Below are 24546 nucleotides of genomic sequence, written 5' to 3'. Positions count from 1 at the left end.
TTCTCTTTTGGAAAAAAGTGTTCATCCTTATATGATGCTACTTCATTTTTTTGTGATGTTTATTGCAAAGTTTATCTATTAAACATTTCTCTTTCCTACTCCAAATTTGTGTACTCTTCACTATGTAAAGGGGTGTTGTAAATGTCTACTACACGTACACGCTTTCCTCTGCAACTTTGGATGGTTGCACATAGGACATTTAAGTCATTAAGTCTATTTTTTTAGCTTTTTGACTCCCTGATCTAACTTGGTTTTCCTCTTTGCTTCCATACAGTTCACCTACCTCACTCAAATACTTCTCTTCCTTTTCCAATACTTTAAATTGCACTTCTCAATACTTCTTATTCTCTTCGGGTAGAGAGTAGGTCATGACACTAGGTGATGACCTACTATCTCACCTAGTGTTTTGTATCCTACTGGGGCAAAGATGGGTACACACGCACACACACACACTTACTATCCCTTCCTACATTGGTTTTACCACTTGCTCATTAGAGCTCCCCTCGACAACCCCGCTTAATTTCACTCAAACTCCCTTTCCCCCCCCCCACACACACTTCCTATTCACTCCCCCTTTACATTTACCATATTTTTTCCTTCCACCCCTTTTTTTCTCCTAATTCTCTAATATCTATTCTTCCTTTAATTCCATTTTTTTTAAAAAAACCCCCCTTTTTTAATTTTCACTTGACTTTACCTTAATTTCTGCCCCCCTCTTTTTCCTAGTTTTATGTCCCCAACTTTTCCTATTTTACTCTACCCTGCCTAATTTCCTGCTATTTTTCTCCTAAAAACACCTTCCCTAAGTTTCCCCTATCCCCCCTAATTTCCCCTAATTTTCTTGCTACTCTCCCCTATCTCCCTCTATTTTCTCCTATTTCTTAACTATATTTTTTTAATTTTTTCTATTTTCTTCTTTTATTTTACTTTGTTTCTCAATTTTTCACTAATTACCCTACTCTACTTTTCACTAATTTACCCTACTCTATTTTGTACTATGGTTCGCTATTCCCCCCTTTTTCCTTATTAACGTTTTCACCAATTTCTCCCCTAATTTCGCTATTAAACTAATTCTCCCCTTTTAGTCCCAAGGCTCTCTAAAACCCTTATTGTCCCCTACGCTAGGCCTACCTATGACCTTTCTACCCACACAAGCAACCCTTAATCACCTGCGTGCTCACATGTGACTTGATCTTGGGTGTTCAAGCATTGCCTTAAGCAAGGCCATTTGCTTACGCTATCTGAGCTTGGCATTACATGCCCTAGCTTCTTTGATGGCTTGGCATTTCATCCGAGCTACCTCAGCCTTGAGTTCTTTTTCTCTATGGATGGCTTAAAGGGTGTGCAGGGTGAGTGGTCCCTAATATCTCTTCAATTTGCTCCTGTTAAGGTAGCCTTCCATTTCTACTCCATCAAGGGTGGCTATTTGGCAGCACGCCCCTTGTGGAGTGATCTCTACCAAACGGTAGGGACCCATGCCTCGGTACTTGAGCTTGCACTTGGTATTGCGGACATTGTAGAGGAGTGCAAGATTGCCCTCTACAAGGTCTTTGTTCTTGAGTTGCTATCAAACCACTTTTTGCATCGGTCCTTCTCCACCTGGAGGTAGTAGGCTGCACACAACCTTGTCTCATCTGGCTTTTCAAGGTCAATTAAGTGTTCTACCAAGGCATTCTCAGTGATCCTTTCTATGACAGTAAGGCATAGGCTAGGCACTACATACTCCATTGGCATCACCGCTTCCACTCCAAAGGCTAGGCTAAAGGGGGTGCAATTCGTGGCCACATTGTAGGATGTTCTATAGGCCCATAAGGTAGCCATGAGCTTATGCTCCTAGTCGGTATGACTGGCCTCTACTGTGCAAGTTATGATCTTACAACAAGTTTTATTCGAGCTCTCAACCAGGCCATTTGCCCTAAGATTATAATCATGAATTCGTTGATCAGGATTGCTATAGTTTCATTGATAAAATGAGTTCCTTGATCGCTGACTAGCTCTAAAGGACATCCAAACTGTGTGATAACTTGCTCATGTAAGAATTTAGTGGTGGATCTCGCATCTACCTTCACGGTGGCTCTCCCTTCTACCGACTTGGTGAAGTAATCTATGGCCAAGATAATGTATCTAGCCTCGGTTCCTTTAGCCACTCGGCTTATAGGTCCAATATAATCAATGCCCCATTTCTCAAAGGGTTGATCGATTAATATTATGGTTAAGGGCATCGTGTCCACCTTATGTGGGATTTGCACACGCTGGCAAGGGTCGCACCGCTTGATAAATTTGGTTGCATCTTCAAAGAGAGTTGGCCACCAAAGGCACCTTACGTGATGTAACATCAATAGCAAAATGCCCTCCCACAATTCCAGAGTAGGCCTCTTTGAGCACCTTGATGTATTTGTGCTCGCACACACATCTACGCATGATGCCGTCCTTGCCCATGCGGTATAGTTGGCTTGTAATTAGCTGATATGGCACTGCATCCTTGATGAGTTTGCGGGCTCTATCTTTCTTGAGAGCTTATCCTAGGGGTAAGCCATTGGCCAGGTAGTGACCGCGATCTTGGCGGCCCATTCAGGTATGATGTCGATGAGGAAGAGGGAAGCATCGGGGAGGTCATCTTCAACTCCCCGTCTTGGGGCTTCGCCATTTGGGATTCTCGAGAGGTGGTTAGCTAGGACATGGGTCTTCCCTTTACACACAGCGACTGTGAAGTCAAACTCTAAGAGGATTAGCATCCACTTGGTGATGTGTCCCGTCATGCATGGCTTGTTGACCAAGTATAGCAATGCTCGATGGTCCACAAAGAAGACAAGCTTGTTGGCCAACAAGTAATGCTTGAACTTCTTGACTACATAGACCATGGCGAGACCCTCCCTCTCTATTATGTAGTTGACCTCGGCCTCATTCAATTGCCTACTCATGAAGTACACCAGGTAGTCTAGGTTATGCTCCCCTGGTTGGGCTAACACACACCCGATAGCAAAATTGGCGGCATCTATATGAACATGGAATATTAGATCCTAGTCCAGTGCTCTCAACACTGGTGCGGTGGCTAGGGCTAGTTTGAGGGTTTCAAAGGATTTTTTACATTCCTCAGTCCACTCAAAGAATACTAATAGTTTATATAATGGACGGGCTGTGTTCACGTAGAACAAGATGAAACTCCTATAGTAGCGCATGTGGCCAATAAATCGTTGTACTCCCTTGGCGTTGGTGGGGGGTGGTAGTTCCAAGATGAGTTTGATTTTGTTGTGGTCCATGGAGATACCATTCTAGGATGCTATGTGGCCAAGAATTATGCCATGCTTAACCCAAATTTGGCACTTAAGGAGGTTCAAGGATATACGGTACAACCAGCACTTTTCCAGGACGAGTCTTAGGTATTTCAGGTGATGATCCCACATCGAGCTCACACATATGTCATCCAAGATGACTTCCACAAAGTCCCTCAAGTACTCCTTAAAGACATCGATCATCATTCGTTGGAAGGTGGTAGGCACATTAGTCAACTGAAATATCATTACTCTAGCCACATACACACCCCACTCGGTTACGAAGGCTATTTTGTGTTGAACCTACAGAGCGATGGACACTTGGTTGTATCCAAAGAATCCGTCTAGGAAGCTATAGGCTTCCTTTCTGGCTACCCTTTCTAGAACATGTTTTGTGAATGGCAAGGGGTAGTGGCCACCCCTGGTGGTGGCATTAACTTTTTTCAAGTCCATGCATACTTGAATCTTTTCATTCTTCTTCAGGACTATCACGATGGGTGACACCCAGTCGGTATGCTCGATCTCATAGATGAATCCCGCATCTATGAGTTTTTGGATTTCCTCCCTCACTATGAGCACGTATTTGGGATTCATGGGGTAGGAATGTTTACATACTAGCCTGGCACCATCCATCATGGGTATCGTGTGCTGCACAACTTTAGCGGGCTCCCCTTTCATATCAGTGTAATTCCAAGCATACAGTCCTTGTATTCTCATAGGAGAGCTATTAGAGCATTCTCCTCATTGGGGGAGAGATCATCGATGATGAATACAGAGATGAATACAGATTGGGGTCATGCCCTTCCAGAGCCAAGTTTACCTCCTTGACCAGGGCTGGGTCGTCATATCCTTGTGAGCACCTGTCTTCCTGAGATCTTCTGGCCTGTTGGTATGAGATCTTCAATCCTCGATTGTGTAGGCCTTTGTAGTGGGCTGGTACCTATTGTAGATCGTCCTTCTCTCCACCTTCCTCTTCTATTTCTTCAAGAGGAGTGGTCCTCTTGGCCTTATCCAAGCTTTTGGATAACAAGAGTTTCGAACCTAAAGGGACTTATAGAGCCAACGGGGAGGTTTTCTTGCTCACCTTGGCTCCCCGATTGGAAGAGAACTCATGGTAGGCGATAGTGGGGCCAATGTATGCTAGCTAGTGGAGGTCTGATTTGACCCTTACTATCCCTTTGCTCACCTCGCAGGGTTTGAGCATGTTAAGCATCCACCAGGGTCAATTTCTCGAGCTCGAGGGTTGTAATTTGGAACCCTATTCTCTCCAGAATATCAATGCTGGTCAGGATGTGCATCCACTTCTAAGGAAATTCCGGGTCGGGAAGAGGTGCATACCAAAATTCATAAGATTCTTTTTCATCCTCTTCCCTCTCATCACAGTATTGGAACAGCTTTAGGGATGTTGTCCAGATGGTTGTCTCAGATTCCACTGTGAAAAGGTGCCTTGACAATGGGTGGGCCTTGTAGGTGCGCAAGTCCACTCGCATGATTTGTTCCTCATGCCACAGATAGATGTTATCAGTACGCCAGTCATGTACGAGCTCGAACATTTGTAAGAAGGGTCTACTTAGGATGGCTTCATATCCCGACTCTATTGGGTGAAGTTCAAGACTACGAATGTGATGGGGTATGTGAATCCGAATACTTTAATGTTAATACCGGTGAGGACTCCCAAGGGTTCTACAGCTCCGCCATCATCCAACTTCACGACCAGATGGGTTTGCTCGAGCACAAACTTTACCCAACATTCACCCCCACGGTGGTTGCTGCAACTTGCTCCACTGTGGCTGCTCTCTGCATCCTTCCTTGCTTTCTTTGCATCATGGCATCCTCTTCCATGTTTGAAAAGGAGTTTTTCAGCATTAAAAAGTTTGATGGGACAAATTTTTCTCTGTGGAAAGAACATATAAGGGATGTGCTTATTCAAAAGAAGCAGATTAAACCCTTGGAAGGAATTGTAGCTAAGCCTGTAACCATGTCTGAGGATGATTAGAATGAGTTGGATGTATTAGCAAAGTCTACTATTAGATTTCATCTTGTAGAGTTAGTTTATTTCATAGTAATAAATGAGAAGACTACAAAAGATTTGTGGAAGAAATTATGTACCACTTATGAGAAGGATTACCTCTAATAAAGTTTACCTCATGAAGAGGTTGCTTGAGTTGCAAATGAAGGAAGGGGTCTCCATTGCTTCTCACTTAAATCGATTCAATATTATTTTTAGCTAGCTTCAGCCTCAGAAGCTGAATTTTGATGTGGAGACTAAGGCAATATTCCTCTTGTGTTCATTACCATCCTCATGGGATACCTTTCATATAGTTGTCAGTAAGTCTACACGTGGTGGAGTATTGAAGTTTGATGTAAAGAGATTAGACGAAAGTCTATGGATGACAACAAGTAGGATGCAACCTTAAATGTGCAAAGGGGTAGATCACAGTTCAAGGGGAACTCCCAAGAAAGAGGGAAGTCTTGTAGCAAATCCAAGGTAGGGAACATTGAGTGTTACCATTATGATAAGAAGGGCCACATGAAAAAAGACTGCTACAAGCTGAAAAGAGAGCAAAAGGATAAGGAAAAGAATGCAAATTGGGGTGCAAATAAGAAGGAAGATAGTCCAAGGGAGGACAAAGGAAAAGTGAAGATCGAGGAGATCAATGCAATTACACTGATGATAGTGACAATGACATTCTTTTCATGTCTAGTCTACCTGCAAAGTTGCTTACCACTTCAGGTGATGCATATTCCCAGGATTGGATTTTGGATTCCGGTGCTTCATTCCATGTTAATCCCCGTAGGGAATGGTTCTCCACTTATGACAATGGAAAGATAGGTTGTGTGCATCTTGGAAATAACTATGCATGTGACATAGTGGGAGCAGGTGACATAAAGTCTTCTTTTGCAAATGTGTTCACTTTTGTTTTGAAAAATGTGAGACATGTGCCTAAGCTAACCAAGAGTCTCATTTCAGCAGGTCAATTAGATGATGTTGGTTTTCAAACCATCTTTGGTTTTGGGAGTTGGAAAATTCAAAAGGGCTATATGCTTTTAGCTAGGGGTGCCAAGTGTGGGACTCTGTATCCCTTACATGTATCAAGGGTGTCTGATCATGTTGTTGCAATAACCAAGTAGCTAAGTATTTATTTGTGACATTGCCGGTTGGGCCATATGAGCCAAAATGGAATGAAACTCTTATGCTTTTTGGGTTATGTTACAGTACTGATGGGATATCTCAAGGTGTATGCCTCAGGCACACCTTGGTTTCTATGTGTGAGTGCTAGAGGCACAGTTAGGTGTCCACAAGCACAGTTAGGTGGTGGAGAGCCACATAGGATGATTGAGAGAATCTAGGAGTAGATTGAGGAGATGATTGTGGAGCTCTGAGGTCATCAGTGATGTCAGTGAGCATGTATGAGGTGCCTACTTAAGGACCTCACTCTTCTTCATTCTACAACCGAGTAATGCAAGTATTTTGAGTTTGTGTCCATTCTTTGCTTTCCTTTCAGTTTCACCAACATGGTATCAGAGCCATTTGATCCCCCTTGATCCCATTTCTGCCACATCATCATCTTCTTCTTCATCTTCTTCTTCACCATCTCTCCCTCTTCTTCCCAAACTTTTCTTAAGCTTGTTCTCCTCCGGTTCTCAGCCATTTCCCACGTCCTTCCTGCTGGAGATCTATCTCAAAAGGGCAAACTTCTGGCTGAGAGGAATTGAAGAAAGGCGCGCCCGTTTCATCGCCATTGCACGAAAGTCGTCGATTGTTCCTTCTGCGTTTTCTCCCAGCACACTTCATCTTTCTCTAATTCCTTTCAGGGGGAGTTAGTCCATACCTAGAGCTATCCTGTGCTAAAATCTGAGCAGCAATGGCTGCATATTCAAGGAGAAATCAGAGAAAAACCAGTCGACTTTGAAGAGGTAAGATAGGGCGACCTGACGCGTTTTTTCGCCTCTACTTCCCAGAGGACCTTCTGTGGTATACCAGCTCTCTTTTGCCTCAGAAACCCCCTTTTCCTTTGCTTTGAAGAGTGAGCTACAAGCCCTCCAAATTCAGCTTTTCTGTTTTGATAGTTTTGGACAAGTTTTTGAAGATGATGCTACATAAAATGTTACTCTAGCATTTCTGGTTTTTTGAAGCTTTCAATAACTTCAGTACAATTGTGGCTTCAGTTTTGTTTTGAATTACTAGACCTGGTTTTGATTGGAAAGTATTTATTTCACCCACTTCTATGAAGCATGTAAGAAGAAGCATCATTGATTGAATATTGGTCACTAGTCTTTGCTACATCAAGTGCTCATATTTTGGAAGTCTTTCAGTTATTTTTGCCTTGTAAGAGAGATAGAAACTGCCCAATATCTGGGTTAGACCCTCTCATGGCTACCCTATTTAATCTTGAGAAGTTCAATGGAAAGGGCTTCCACACATGGCAGATGAAGGTGAAATTTGCATTGATGAGGGAGAACTTATGGGGACTTGTCAAACCTACTCCTACCGCTTCTTCTACGGCCTCCAATGCTGGAGAATCCTCAACTCCGACACGACCGGCAAGGGATCCAGCTAGAGAAGAAAAAGCATATGGTATCATTGCTCTTGCTTTAGGAGATGATTATATTCACCATATCTCTGACTTGGAGTCTCCTTTGGAAGCTTGGCAGAAGCTTGACATGATTTTTGGTGCTAGCTCTCACATCTCTAAACTATCACTTAAAAGCTGTTTCTTTGAATTGAAGATGGCTAGTGGTACTACTTTAGCAGCTCATGTCAACTATATGCGGAGTCTTATGACTCAATTAGCTTCTATCAACTCTCCTATTACTCCAGATGATGCTATGGCAGTGTTACTTAAGAGTATGCCTGAAGATTATGATCACATTGTTAGCACTTTGAAAAATCTTCCTAATCCTAATCTTGAAGGTATTATCTCTGCTCTCCAAGAAGAAGAAAGGCATATGGAGCTCAAGAAAGGCAATGACACTGCTTATGCTATAAAAGTCCAGAAGGGCAAGTATACCCCTTGCAATCACTGTGGAAAGACAAATCACCTTTCAAAGGACTGCTTCAAAATTAATCCATGCAAGCACTGTGGCAAGAACAACCATAATGAGAAGTTTTGCAGAGCCAAAGCAAAGACAGAAAATGCAAATCTACTTACAGTTAATGAGCCTCCACAAGATGAGGCATCCTTTGAAGATTATGCATTTTAAACACATCTCTATGTATGCTCCAGATCTCTCTTTTTATGTCAAGGTACTCAGCCTGGATAGTCCTCTAAAATGAATGAAAATAAACTATTGTGTTTTGTGTGTTTTGTAAACACCTCTGGTCACCTTATGATGTAGGCCATGTGTATGTTTTGCTCCATGGTACCTCCTGCAGACATTGTGTGCATGTACATGCAGGGGAGATAACCATTGGAAGGTCTTTTTGTATCCCTTTTGTTTACCTTACACCCAAGGGAACCCTTGCTAGCATGAGAACCTAGCCATAGATTAATCCTTGACCACCATGAGATGGCATGAGAAACTATGAGACTAGATGTATCCTTGACATAGCCTGAGGCATTCCCTTGAGGGGGGGTTTGATGGGATATCTCAAGGTGTATGCCTCAGGCACACCTTGGTTTCTATGTGTGAGTGCTAGAGGCACAGTTAGGTGCCCACAAGCACAGTTAGGTGGTGGAGAGCCACATAGGATGATTGAGAGAATCTAGGAGCAGATTGAAGAGATGATTGTGGAGCTCTGAGGTCATCAGTGATGTCAGTGAGCATGTATGAGGTGCCTACTTAAGGACCTCACTCTTCTTCATTCTACAACCAAGTAATGCAAGTATTCTGAGTTTGTGTCCATTCTTTGCTTTCCTTTTAGTTTCACCAACAAGTACCACATTTGACTTTTTCTAACTTTGAATTTTGTGAGCATTGTCTCTATGGGAAGCATACTAAATCAACCCATAAAAGAAGCGAAAAGAAAGAGCTTGAAAAGCTTGATTTGGTGCATTCAAACGTGTGTGGTCCCATGCCTACATGGTCATTAGGTGGGGCTGAATACTATGTGACATTCATTGATGATGCAACTAGGAAAGTGTGGACGTATGCTATGGCTCGAAAGAGCGATGTGTTCCAGGTATTTAGAAATGGCTGGCTTTGGTTGAAAATTAGTCAAGTAGAATGCTTAAATGCCTACGGACTAACAATGGTGGAGAGTTACTCTCTCATGACTTTCAACATTTCTGTGATACATGTGGGATCAAGAGGGAGCTCACGTCCCTCCTACTCTAGAGCAAAATCCAATTGCAAAAAAGATGAAACGCACCATTCAGGAAAGGTTGCAATGTATGCTTTCCAATGCAAGTCTTTTCTAGTGGTTTTTGGGCTGAGGAATTGAAGACTGCAATGCATGTGATCAATAGATCACCTAGTAAGAGTTTGGATGGTGGTATTCCTAAAGAGGCATGGAGTGGCAAGAAGACCTCTTACTCTCATTTGTGTATATTTGGGTGTGAGGCATACGCACATGTGTCAAAATAGATTCGAAAGAAGCTAGATCCTAAGCCTAGGAAATGCATCATTCTGGGTTATGTGGTGAAAGTGGAGAGATGGGCTATCATCTTTGGGATTCAAAAGCAAAGAAGATCATACGAAGCCATGATGTGGTCTTCAATGAGAAGAAGATCCATAAGACATCCATGAGGGATGTGGAAATGAGGAAAATCACTTTCTAAGATGTGAATCCACCCACATATGTTGATATAGACATCAAGTTGTCCATGCACCGAATGTGCAGGAAATGGTGCACCAAGTATTCCCATAGGGGCAGATGATGGATAATCTATTTTGGTGGAAATGATGAGCCAAATGTGGTTGATATGCAAGTAGGACAACAAGTTAAAATGCCCTTGAGAAGATGAACTAAACTGTCTAGACCGCCTGATAGGTTTGTTCTGGGGGCAGACTATGTGATGCTTACTGATTCTAGGGAGCCTTCTTGCTATAAAGAGGCTATGATGCACGAGGACCAGCGCAAGTGGAAGTATGCTATGCAATCAGAGATGAGTTCACTCATGAAAAATAAGACTTGGGAATTGGTTTCTTTGCCACATGGAAAGAAAGCATTGCCATGTAAATGGATCTACAAGATGAAGGTCACAAGTGATGATGTGCCTAAGTATATGGCCCCTTTGGTTGCTAAAGGGTTGAAGCAAGAGAAGGGTGTGTACTTTGATGAGATATTCTCTCTAGTTGTGAAGGTGACCACACTTAGATGCATACTTGGACTTGTGGTAGTAGAGGATATGTAGCTTATGCAGATGGATGTCAAGACAACTTTCTTGCATGGGGATCTGCATGAGAAAATTTACATGGTACAGCCGAAAGGCTTTGAAGAAAAGGGTAAAGCACATTTGGTTTGCAAGCTGAAAAAGAGTCTCTACGTGGCCTTAAGAAGGCTCCTAGAGAATGGTATCAAAAGTTTGATGCTTTCATTCGGACCCAAGAGGGACCCAAGGTTTCAGAAGGAGTGAAATTGATCATTGCCTCTATACTAAAAGCGCTAAGGATAATAGTATGATACTCTTGGCACTTTATGTGGATGATATGCTATTGGATAGCAAGAACACTTATGAGCTAGATGCATTAAAGGTCAAGCTTCATGAGGCCTTTAACATGAAGTATTTGGGACCTGCAAGTCATATTCTTGTTATGGGCATCATGCGTGATCAGAGTAGGAAACTCCTTTGGCTTTCACAAAAGGAGTATGTTACAAAAGTATTGAAGCATTTCAATATGGAGGGGGAAAGGTAGTAAGTACTCCATTGCCTACATATGTGAAACCAAGTCATGAAGATAGTCCCAAATCAGATGAGGAGAGGGCCATGATGGCCAAGGTTCCTTATGCATAAACGATTGGGAGTCTTATGTATGCTATGATAGCTACTAGACCAGACATTTCATTTGCAGTGGGAGTTGCTAGATGGTATATGACTAATCCTAAAAAGAGGCATTGGGAGGCAGTTAAGTGCATCATGAGGTACATGAAGGGCACCAAGGAGATGTGCATCTGCTTTGGAAGAGGAGAGATGTGTGTACTTGGGTACACAAATTTGGACTATGGAGGGCATGTGGATAGCACGAGATCCACTTTTGGTTATGTGTTCACCTTTGCAGGTGGCGCAATGTCATGGATGTCTCGTCCACAGAAGTGCGTTGCTTAGTCTACCATAAAAGCCGAATATGTTGCAGCCACAAAGGGTTGCAAGAAGGCTATATGGCTTGATTGGCTAGTGGGAGACTTGAGGATTCATACAAGTGTACCGACATCTGACAGGTGTACCGACATTGCATAGTGATTCCATGAGTTCTATTCATACAGGTGTATCAACATTGCATAGTGATTCCATGAGTGCTATTCAACTAGCACGGAATCCGTTCTTTCATGCAAAGACCAAACACATTGAGGTCGAGTACCATTTCATCAGGGAGGTACTTGAGGACAAGAGCATAGAGCTTGTCAAGGTTCATACAAATGATAACCCTATAGATATGTTGATGAAGAGTCTACCTAGTTAGCGGTTTGAGTATTGTCGTGTCTTGATGGGCATGGGATAGTATGTCCACTAGTTTTTCTCACTTTAAGACACATTGTTCTTTAAGTGGGAGGTTGTGGGGATTAAAGGCCACTGTGCCTTAACCTCAATGATGTACACAATACTCAAACATATATATATGAATAACATAGAAGATAAGGGTGGTTCAACACCCACAAATCTGTGTGTTCCTCTCTGGCTCTCACTCTCTCTCTTGTTTTCCGCTTCCGTTGTGAACTCACACCCCACATGTCCCTCTTCTCCTATGGATTGGTTTCCACTTTAAATATTTCTTCAAAATATCCCAAAACATTGCATTGCAAAGTGTAGACTCTTTTCCAACACATTTTTAAGGGTGTGCTATAGAAGCCGTCTCAAGGTAGTATTTCCATTTCTGGCATCTCTAGCTTGATTACTATATTGAGATTTTTTCTCAATGTTTTCTTCATCTTTATTTTGATCCTATCACCAATTTGCCAATGAATATATGTGCAAAACTAAATACTTCCACAACCTCTAACCCACTTCTTCTTTGGGCAGGATGCAAAATTCCCACCTCCATTTGGGACTCTACTATGGCAATCATCCCCCCTTATGAAAGTTCTCAATATAAGAATAAATTATTTAGATTTGTCTTTGAAGGATACCAACAAGAAATAAAGTAACTAATTGATGGGCATAGGGAATAATAAAGTAGAAATACCCTTTTATTAAGGAAGTGTGCAAACCACTCCACATATGAATATAGTTTAAAACAGGCTTAAAACTTGTTCAATAACCACTCTACACCTACCTTCATTAACACCTCAAACCCTATGGGTATCCCTAAAAATCTTAAAATGGTTCTTTTTGGAAAAACACAACACATAGCGTAAAAGATTATGTTGGGCATTAGTACCATGTGCTTCTATTTTTTAATGAATATCACAAAGTAGAGGTACCCTAAATAGAAGGTGTCCGCATGCATACATTATTATGCACGTAGTCATGGCAAAACCTTGAAATGTATCCAACATAGCATTCAATATCATGAAACCAATGAAAGCATTTGCAACAATCCCATCCACACTCGCTAACTGTTCCTTAAGTTCTTTCAGGAACTCATCCATGTTGTCTCCCTCTTGCATCTCAAGATTCTCCAATTGCCTTCTAATAAAGGTAGCATGTGACTCATTGCACACTCAATCTGGCAATTGTGTCCCAAGCCTCCTTGCAATAGAAGATCCTAACCCTAAGGTAGTAGTGATAGTGGAAGGAGTAGCTGGCCTAAACTCAACACCACTCACTACACCCCACACTTCTTCATGTACTGCCACAATGGGTATCAAAGGCATCATGTCCTGCCATCGCAATGCAGACAAAATGCACAAATCCCAAAATTCCACTGAAGCTCTTCCCAAAAATATTCATGCACAAATTTGAGTGCAAAGTGTGTTTCCATACAACTCTCAAGTGTATGTATCTAAAATAAAATCCCTAAGGTAGGAGGGGCAATCCGAATACAAATGGAAAAAAATTTACCCAATATGCAAGGGGAAAATATGCCAAAAAAATAGGGCAAATCAAATACAAGTCCTAAAATATCTCTAGCAAAAATTGCACTCATAGTTCCCCCAAGATGTTGACTAAGACTACATATAGTCTCAAAAGAAAATGATTATAGAATCAACAAGGGTCAAAACTTAGTCAAAGATAATCCATATTTAGATATGCACAATAGTTCTTTGTCAAATTTGGTCACCCCAAATTGTGGACAGCAGATAGTGATGATAAAGAACTCAAAATTGAGTTGAATTAGTTGTAATTGGAGAGCACAGAGGTTTTAAAATTTCAAACAATAGAAGGTGGCCAAATTTGGTATTATTTTCTCTAATATTAGCAAAACGAAAATCCCCCAAATGTTGGTTGACTAACAAGACATAAACTGTCCCCAAAATTAGTGACTATTTTTGGTGTTGAATCGAATAGTAATCGGCCACAAAATAATTAAAGAAATGGTGATTGTACACTCCTTCTTCCTATAGGTGACTTGATATCTGATAGTTTTGAGCCAAATATGGCTGCATAGAAGCAATATCAGACTCCTCTTGTAGGTGACCAGATGGCTGATGATGATTGAGCCAAAAATGTGCTTCTTGAAGTGGGAATGCACCATAAAATGAGGCAATAGCCTGTAGATGTACAATAGGGGTAGAGTTACACCAAAAATGGTGACTTGCGGTTGAATTTGGTGGTGTTTTTGTTGTAGGATGAGGCGCAACATAGGGGCAACTAGTGTCAAGGCAATAGCCTATAGATGTGCAATAGGGGTAGAGCTTCATAAAAAATGATGACTAGTGCAGAATCTGATGGTGCTTTTGTTGTAGGTTGAGGTGCAGCATAGGGGTGACCAGTGCCAACAAGGAAACGAACAATACAAATAAGGCCGATCCCCTTTCAAAACAGCAAGGGCAAGGTTAGGTCCAGTAGGCATAAAATCCACCATTGCCATGTAGGATGAATTCAAGATTTGTATAAATCCATGTTTCCCATGTAGTACAATTACCATGGGGCAATTTTCATCCCATTAATTCCAACTCAAAGCAAGATACAAGTTGGTAGCCACATGACATTGTAGAGATTTGAGACTTTGCACTCTCTATGACACACATGAGGTGGAGGAGCATGCCTTGTTGAGATACCCCAAAGATTATGAGATCCAAAGAAGGTTCCACTAACTCTGCACGCACGAATACGTAGGCATGAGAAAAGTCATCAACTACTCAAACAAGAGATGCACCACACTCTTCATGCATGAGGTTACCCAACTCAGCTATAGGCTCATGAGACACTCCATTGATCAAATAGCAGGAGATCTTTATAGACTCATGAGACACACCATCGATCAAACATCTTTATACAAGAACATGTAATCAAAAGATGCTGAGGGAGAAACCTTGAATTTTAGGTAGGTAAGCAAGAGCTTAAACGCAAGTCTTACAAGCACATGTCCCATCTAGGACACCATCATCATGGCATCTAGCAACCCACCTCATGTCACCCATGTGTTAATCCCACAAGGAGGGGCCAAGAATGCTAGTGATAGATTTTAGACATGTTCCATCCATGCTAGGAGTCCCAATGAGGCCCCAATCAAGCCCACATGGGGTTTGTCCTATCCTTAGTTTTCATTTTATATCATCATCTATAGTTTTCAAGAGGTGTGCTAGACACCTCTAGTTTCCCCATGGGGGGATCTAATCTCATGTGGCATTCGGTTTCCTTTCCTTGATTGCACTTTTCAGCCTTCAACAGATGTTCATAAGTCTTCCTCTATCAAATACACAAAATGATGTAAAGCATGCTAGCTAGCATGCTTCCTTGCCATATTTGGGAAGGAAAGACATAAATGATTCCATGCTTCCTTGCTTTTCTTGGGAAGCCAATCGCAAGAAGTGAAAGATGATTACCAGCAAAGTTTTTTAGCCAAGGAGGAAGGACAATGCCAAATCCTCTAAATTTTCCTATATCTTGCATAACCGAGACACCATATACATTCTTCTAGAAACACAATTGATAAAGCACAAATTGATGCTTATGTAGAGACAAAGGCACACCAAGCACGAGATATGAGCAGCAAAGTGAAAAAGTTTGAGTAAGATCACTTAAGCTAAATGCTAGAGATGAGTCTTGAGACTTTTTTTGCTACTAAAGTGTCCTATCTAGCGTAGTACTAGAAACTTACAGACATAGTTATCAAGGGGGAAATATAAATGCAGAATAACTTTCTAGCGTAGTGCTAGAAACTTACAAACATAGTTATTATCAAGTAGTACATATAAACACAAAATATCTTTCTAGTGCCAAAAATTTGGAGAAAAAGCCCTGTGGAGGAGGAAATATAAATGAAGAAGAAAGGCTAACAAGTCTGAGTGACATAGTAGTGGATCAACAAGCCTTGAGTTGGTAATGGCTACATATAATATCATTGATTTGGCCAAGTTGTGTCAATAAGGCTCAAAGAAAGCCAAGGAAAAGATTAAGTTTATTAGAGTACTATAAGGGCTATGAGGGTGGCAAGGTGGAAAGAAGCTAAAGGCCAAAGATGTATAATAGACCAATCACTTGCGTGGAGGAGCTTGTGAATTCTCTCAAGAGCAATGCCAAAAAGTTACTAGCATGCAAGGCTATATATAAATACCCAATTGAGATACACCCACCTAATCGAAGGAGCAAGCATGTGGCATGGGGAAAGCTTATAAGATTTTGAGAGATTAGACACAAAGCATGATTTCATGCAGATAGGTTTAGCCCACATTATGACATGAAGCAAGGAAAAGAGAAGGGTTCCAATGAAAGCACAAATGGTAGTTGGCTTTCTCTTTGATTATCCATCACATTTTAAAAGTTTGAGAGCTTCGTGACTCTTAGCAGCCAACAGAGGAGAAGGTGATCCGTAGGAGTGGCATGGGAGCAATCTGATAGAAATAGGCAAGGCTAGACAAGAAGAGTTGTCAAAACTACCATCACTTTATGAGAACATATAATTGACCATTGCCTTATGAGAAATAATCATCAAGAGAACTAGTAATTCCAAATGCTTTTGGGGTCAAACCTATTGCATTTTGTTTTGTCACGCATATGAAGAAGATGGCCATGAATGAATTGGATTACCAAGCAAGAAGCAAGAAGGTTCACTCTTCTCATAGTCAACCTTAAGTTGAGCAGGGGCAAGAAGGTTGATGGCTTGTAGCAAATTTTGGCAGACTTGTCAGTAGTTGTGAAAGAGCAAGATCATGAAGAACAAGGTTGGCAAGGATATGGTGATGATTGGAACCCATAGGAGACTAGAACTTAAAGTCGATGTTGATCAAAGGTTGATTATATTTGCTACGTTTGTATGTTATATACTAGTAACTTGAGGTTGATCAATTCACTAGCAATTGGTTGATATGTGCGAGGTGAATGGGTGTATCTTGACAAAGTCACTTTATGATCCAAATATGAAAGGTAAACCATAACGATGCTAGAATAAAGAGACACATTTATAAATGTAAATCCCCAAAAAGGGATTATACCTTCTTGTATGGGTGGGTCCAAAATGGAATCCACGCCCCTTAAAAAAGGCTATAAAATAATTAATCAATCAATATATGCTCAAAATGTAAGAGACATATATAACCAACATATCTAAAGTCTGGCTAATAGATGAGGTGGTCATGAATAAAAGGCCAATGAGATTGCTCCTTCAAGGAAAAGACCATTAAAAAAGAAGTCAAAAGTATGCGAATTGCATATAATGTCTATATTTGCTCAAATAAAGGGTCATTAAAAAGGAAGACAAACGTTTGCAAATTTGCGTAAAATGTCTATATTTGCTCAAATAAAGGGTCAAATATTTGCTCGAATAAAGGATCATATAAATGCAATACGCAAAAAGAATATATGCCCAATATGATAGCCAAAGTTATAAGTAGCTAAGTACAGGTGAGCATAAAAAAGACTTTCAAAATGCGCATGTGTGTGCACACATGCATCTGTGCACAATATCCTCCTCTCCTGCCACTCCTCGCTCATATATAAGCTTTTGGGGGAGCTCCCCCCATGTTAGGTTTCTATGTTTGTGCTAGGCTAATGTTGATACTTAATATTACACCATTGCATTATGACTAATCCACATTACCATCCCTACCACATAAAGTACTCCATTGCATGCATTAACATCCCACGACGCTTTCCTCCCAAACAAAATAAGGAGGGTGTAAGAAGGCATTCCCATCTTTTGCTAGAGCACCAAAATGGGGGTACCTTTGCCCTCAGAACCACAGTCCCATGTTTGTTTGCAGGGTTTATGCTTGAAATATCGTAGTTTTGTTGGACCTCTTGCTCTTGTTAGCATTGACAAAATGGCCAACGTTAGCTATGAATGCATGGCTTATGTGAACGTAGAGGCATGCCTTCCTATCAAACAACCAGAGTTAGCCCTGTAGATACTAAAAAGCTTGGATATATTGAGCTTGATAAAGGTGCTCTAAGGAAACTTTCACGCTCATTGCCAGGTGAGTAGAAATGTCACAATTCTTGTCATTTCAAGTATGTGCCTTAACTTTTGCCATCTCGCAGACGATTTTGCTCCAGTTAGAGGTGGTAATTTTGGGGTTGCCACTTACAAAAAATTGAGGTTTGACTCCTTCTCCTTCGTTTGTGCATACGTTGTGTCTCTGTTTCACAGTTTTCCTAAGGCTGATGTTAGCCACCAAGAACGATGGAAGGCTTTCATGAATGGCCATATTTTTTTAAAAATTTTAACAACCCCCCCCACACATGGCCAACTACGAGGGGCTAACTGCGCATGGCCTACGCTGACAGGCAACAAATGGGAAGTGAAAACATGTTCACTTATATATTAGCACTACTTTCCAGTTTCTTCATCATAATATACTCAAAGGTTAAAGATTAAGTAGCCTCAAGTATCAAAATGTGGCTCTTATATACTCATGGAAATGATTCCACTAAGTAATAGAGATTGAGTAAACTCTAAGACACACTCAAATGCACATGCATGCATGCAAGGGCCGGGCACCCCACCACACACAAAACACAGACACAGACACAGGCACACACACACCCCCACCCACCCCATCTTCACCATCTCCACACGATCCTCCATTTCCTCCACCTTTATTTTGCTTTGCCATGTACACCACCATTGTCCTCCTCTCTACCATCTCTCCACACAGAGCTTGAGCCAGTGGATGGCTGAGTGTGAGCAAACGCCCAAACCGCCTGAGCTCAAGTGAGAGCATGCGAGCCGAGCTGTGGCGCGGCTGGGAGTTGGGGATGGGTCAAGTTTGAGTGTGTGTATGTGTATGTGTATGTGTGTGTGTAATAATAAAGGCTTTGGGACTGTGCTGTTGATAAACACAGAAAACACTCCTTTTTAACCTTTTTCTGCATTCGCCATAGCCCAACCTTGCTCTGCTGTTGCTTCGTGTCCGCCATACCTCCAACTGTTTTAGGGTTTCTTCTCCCCTGCCTCTCTCCCCTCCAATTCCCTTCCCAATTCCCCCTACTTCTTGCCATTCCTCCCCTTCCCTGCATTTCCTCCTCCCCCCCCCCCTTCGCCATGTCTTGCATTTCCAGAGACGACGACGGCGCCTGTTGCTCCGCTGATACCCACAAAACCTCCAAATTCGATCCCGTCGACTCCTCCGCAGAATGGCGATCCTGGGAGCAGCTCGAGGCGTCTTCCGTGTCTACCTCCCCCCCCTGGGACAGCGACGATGACGACGATTCCGGCACATCTGTGTCTGGTAAGCGCGGGGTCTTGTTTGAGTTTGAGTCCATAGGTCGCGGGATAGAGATAAATTTGCTTGCCATGGAATATAGCGGAGTTCAGATGCGTAATGAACGCTAACTTGTCTTTCGTCAAGTGGGTGTATTTGCAACGACACTCTTGTGGATCTCTTATGTTGTAATCTCCAGATCCCCTTGTCTCAAATTTCCTAGCGCAGTCATCTGGCTTCTTACGATGTGCCGTCGGCAGCTACAATTGCCTAGTGTCGTAGCCTCCCTTATTTTGAAGCATGGAATACGCTTGCCGTGAAGCTATTAAACCGCCCTCGTGGTATAGGCTACTTTTATAATAGGTGCATTTCACGAGAATCCAGTCCTGAGCCAGTTCAGATTGTTGAAGCTCTCCAGGTACATGTGGGGAAAGGATGCTAGCATTTGATGCGAAGCACCTGTATTTTAGCGAGCAGGAACTCTTCATGCCCTTTTCTACAGTTATGAATTTTGGGTCCTTAACGACGACGTCGTTTACAACGCAGTTGACACTTGGAACAAGTTGAAACGATAGTTGTAGGAGTGTCACCCTGGAGAAGTGGCGACTGCCACGTTTATTGGGAAATGGGTAGTTTCACCTGTTGTTTATCGATGCGTTGCCAACGTAGTTATGCTGATAATAAGGTCATCTGGGTAGCATGTTACAAAAAAGCGCTGTGTTTTTGTTAAAAAGAAGAAATCTGCAAGGGCTTTTTCTTGGTGTGAACTTAGTACTGTGGTTTTATATTGACGCTGGTGATGATTGTTTGATATATATTGTCCGCCATATGGAAATTTGATCTTTCAATGTCACAGCCTGTGAACTTTTATTACTGCAAGCTTCTTGACGCTCGATTCTTTGTTGAAATTTCAGTATATGGCAAAATAAATACAAGAAAGTGGATAAAGATATTGCTAGCTTTCTTATGAGTACTTATAGTTGTCCGCAGCCCGAGAAACTAATGCAGTTACAGATGTTGGGGTAGCAATAGTATGAAAAAGGTATTGCTCGTTTTGTTTTTGATTGAATTTGGGCCTTGATTCATTCAGATAAGTTTATGTGCCATACTGCTGGACATGCAAGTTTGGCATATGAAATTCTCATCCATGTTGTGGCCTGATAGTTTTCTGTTTCTAGCACCTCCATTGTGCTATCAGCTTAGACTGGGCTGAAATACCATAGGCAGTTGTAGCATGAAGAGTTTCTGGACTCTTTCATGGTAAGCTGTCTTAGTGCTAGGCTTTGTCCTGACCGAGTCTGCCCTTTACCTTGGAGTGCTTACTGAAATTCCATATGAAGACCTTTGTATAAGGTGATACTCGTGTGTGTGGTTGTGGATGTTGCTTGTGTGATAACAGATGCTTAGGGAATGCAGTCTGGTGGGTGCTGATGACATTGTTGGTGATGCCACATAGTCCTTGCTATCTCACTTTTTTGTGTTTTTTCTTATAAGATGAGTTTGGGCATGTTCCCAGATTCATCTACATAGCTCACTAAGGGCGGCTCCAAGTTGCATTGACACATGCAGCATCATCTTTGAAGAAGACTAGGTGAACAATGTGTGTCTTTGGGCATGGAGGTGCCAAAATTTAAGGGAAGTAACCAGCCTTTACAATCTAAGAAATGCTTATGATCAAAGTGTTGAAATATGGAACAATTCGAATTTAACATCAAAATTTCAAATAAAACCAGCATATGCAGTATGCCATCAATGATCATGAATGGCATCGCTTTGGATACTCCAGGCAATGCAGAATCCAAATACATCAGTCGATAGCAAATGACTAGCTAGTTCCAACTAACTACTCTTAGAATTAGAATCTGGATCAGCTAGTGCCATTAGTCAGGACAGCATCCTCTTGTCCTGTCGATTTCTCCTCGTCCTTGCCCTTCTTGCTAGAGCTGGAATGGACCTCTCAACCTGCGGCTCTATTGACGCAATGGCCTATGCCATAGCGTGAGATCGGGTTTGTGGCCTAGCTTCAATTGTTCTTGATAGAGCATAGCATATATGTCTTCTTCTCCTGTCGAATATCAGGAATGACATTGCTGTTATCCACATCCACCTTGTTTGGGTTGACCTTCATAAAGGCAATAATTTAAAGATCAAGAAATCATGCATCATGTATGTAATTTAAAGATCAAGAAATCATGCATCATGTTTTGAACATTACATACAAATTTTCCTTTTGAACTTCTCCAGCAAGATGCAAACGCAACTTTCCAATTGTGCTGTGTATAGTCTATTGCTCTTCTTCGTAAGGAATATTTCCGATGTGCTGCAATTCCACTCACAAGCTGTAGCTGTGCATTCTTGTGAGAGAACTCACCATGCATTGTGTTGAAGAGAGGGAGTGCAAGTCCCATGCTTCTCCCTGCATGACACTGGTGCTAATTGAGTATCTCTGCTCCTCATAGTGGCCCTTCTGAATGGTAAGCTAGAGTTCCGAAACAAAAGTAGCTCATCCTCTAGCTCTTGTACGACTTGCGTGTTGTCACCTTTCAGGAGATCCAGATAGGACTTCCATGTATTGGTCGACTCCTCATCCATGAATTGTTCTTGCAGCTCCATAGAGTATCCAACACATTGGCCATGGTATGGATTGCCTTATGAAACCAATCCCATTGTGTTTGCCAGATGTCATTTATTTGGTCAAGCTCTATACATTACAACAAAGAGCACAAAGCACCCTAAGAAGTATCAGTGGCTACTTCAAAATACAATGCATATTAGATTCTAGTGACTATTAAAAAAAGGAATGCTGAAATTTACAGCATCACATGACATTCCTATTACCTTGTAGTGTGGTGTTTGACTGCAAGTTTTGCCAATCTTGTCCATGAACTCATATAGAAGACCAGGATTGGGGTCTCTTAATGTGTGAGCTGCAATTCTTTGAAGATGGGCCGCAAAGCTTTTGTGAGAGCCATGGCATCAGGCCAAAATGTACTACCCATAATGATTTCTGTAAACTCTCATGCCTTCTGCCTCATCGTGTTTATCCCAATCAACCCACTCATGGGAAACCACAAGTGTGGAGTCGTCCCGGTTTTACCCTCATTATCCTCTCCAAAACAATGCACATGTATGTGAAGCGAGTCTTGGATGGCTTCAAAATCTTGAAGTCACTGGTTGCCTTGCACATAGCTAACACTTTTGGCTTCTGGTGATAAAGTTGACAAGCTTTCTTGCTGTCTCCATAGTACCCCTGATCCAATCTACATCTCTCACATCCTCAATTAGGACGTCCAACCACAAGGAGCCCACACAATAGATGGGAAGTCTTCCTTCACTCCGGAGTGCTGACAGAAACCCATATGAGGACCTCTGTATAAATGGATGCTCAAGTGTGTGTGGATTTGTGTTTGAGAAAATGTTTACTCTATGGTCTACACCACTGATGATGTCTTTGGGGATGTCATACCAGCTAGTTCCTGCTATGCATTTTGGAATTTGTGGTTTTCAACCTTGTGAGTGATGATCATGATATTGAAACTGCACACTGTGTTATTTTTTTAGAGGATGAGTTTGGGCATGTTCCTGGATTCATCTAGACGTATATCCCTCCCATTGCCTTGCACCACATTGTTCATGCCAACATCCAGAACGGCTTGCTTGATGTGCTCATAATTAACTCCCCAGTTATCCTGGTTCCTGCAACTGCAAATGTGCTTTGATACGTAGAGGACGGCCACCAAACTCCAAGTTGCAATACTTGCATCTAAATTCTCTTCACTCCCTTGGATGCGTGGCATCTTCCAATTGCTAAATATTGAAGCCTGTTACCTATGATCTGTACAAAGTAAGCCAAGGTACAGGTAAGATAGATAGAGGCTGGAGTCTAGAGCAGTGGTCAGTACATAGTAAACTATTCACTAGAAAACAGAAACTGCTTGCTCTGTTCAGAGTAAGGTGTTGACTGTTTACTGTTAATAGTCTGCAGTTTACTGTTAACAAAAAAAGCTTCAATTGCAAGTTTCCAGCGTACTGCTATAGTTTTCAAATTAATTGAAAAGAGGAAAATGCGCGGGTGATTATCAATTCCACTGATGTATTGAGTCGGAGGAGTGACATTACAATTGATTGGTAAAGGGAAGACCCCCACAAGCTTGAAAGGGGCAAACGTGTGTAGCGAATAAGAATGTGTGTGTGTGTGTGTGTGGGGAGAGAGAGAGAGAGAGAGAGAGAATGTGTGTGTGTGGGGGGGGGGGGGAGAGAGAGAGAGAGAGAGAGAAAGAAAGAATATTAAAGCCTTCGGGAGACCGTGAAGGTCTATGAGACTAAAGATAACTGATACAATGAGCTTAACGGTGGCGGTCTCAAAACGGGCCAGCCAACCGTTTCTACAAAAAAGAGGTTATGAAGGACGGTGTGTCTAGTCCTGATACAAAAAATATGTGTCTACCTCTAGATGATACAAAAAAGAAGGGGGGGGCACCAAAAATGGGGCAGAGGGGGGAGATACAATATATATGTGCAGGTGGTGATCGTCAGAGACCAATCATAGAGGGGCTGTCAAATGGGAGGCCGGAAAAAACCCTGCGATAGATGATTGGCCTCTGACGTCACGCGGCTTAGTCGAGCTCGGTCGTCGGGGGCGGCGGGTGGCCCTGTGGATGAGGGCAACGGTAACCCCGGTGGGGCGGGCAGAGAGCAGAGATGAGATGTCATGGACCCGGATGTGTGAGTCTGTCTGCTGGCGCAACTGTCGTGGCTCTGGCTCTCGCTCACGTCCACGTCGTCGGCTAGACTGAGGAGAGGTATCCTGTGACTGGAAGAAATCAGTGATAGGCTGCTGGGTGTCCTCACGCTGTGTGTGCTGCTCGTGTCGCCGTGCTCGGAGAGAGAGGTCTATGGGACCAACATGTCCATGGGAGACCAAGAGGCCTATGGGACAGCAAAAAACCAGCTAATACATGCGTTTAGGGAGGGCAAAAGGCAGCTCCCAAGGAGTTCATAAAGTTACTCTGAGCTATTTTAAGTACCGACATTGTAGTCTGGAAAGTAAGACAGTAAATGGCCATACCTAGTGGAAGACTGAGGGTCTTTTGGTTTTGATTTAAGCTCCTTGATTAGGGCCACACCCTCACATTATTTTCCATCCTTTCTAGCAGCCTTGACCTTGGCTAATTGTGTTGCCTTTTGGTCCAGTTGAGTTCTTCAGATATTTCCTTTCAGCTTATATGATTGGCAAAGAAGCTTGATTTGTATATACATTTAGATGCTTGTTTGGGAGAGACTAAAATGAAATCATGTAGACTTCACAAGAAGTTGTAGCTTGAATGAAGAGTGTTTGTACTACTTTTTAATTAGCCGTTGAATTTAGTGCTAGCCTTCATCATGGCTGAGTCTGCCCTTCACCTCCGGAGTGCTGATAGTTTTGTC

General features: G+C 42.1%; 1 protein-coding gene across 1 annotated transcript in view; it reads left to right on the top strand.

Annotated features, from left to right (window-relative positions):
* The first annotated feature begins 18770 nt into the window (after positions 1–18770).
* LOC147902873 (uncharacterized) overlaps positions 18771–24546 on the top strand; it is a 98226-nt gene continuing 92450 nt past the window's right edge. The window contains exon 1 of the mRNA XM_087373880.1: positions 18771–19146. Within this exon, the coding sequence (XP_087230006.1) occupies positions 18960–19146 (187 nt within the window). The 5' untranslated portion in view covers positions 18771–18959. The remainder of the gene's footprint in view (positions 19147–24546) is intronic.

This window comes from Dipteris shenzhenensis, chromosome 4 (genome assembly GCF_047967505.1).
Source record: "Dipteris shenzhenensis isolate YYH24624 ecotype China chromosome 4, Dip_SZ_1.0, whole genome shotgun sequence".
Lineage (NCBI taxonomy): Eukaryota > Viridiplantae > Streptophyta > Polypodiopsida > Gleicheniales > Dipteridaceae > Dipteris > Dipteris shenzhenensis.
The sequence above is the reverse complement of the archived record's forward strand: the minus strand, read 5'-3'. Positions and strand labels throughout refer to the sequence as shown.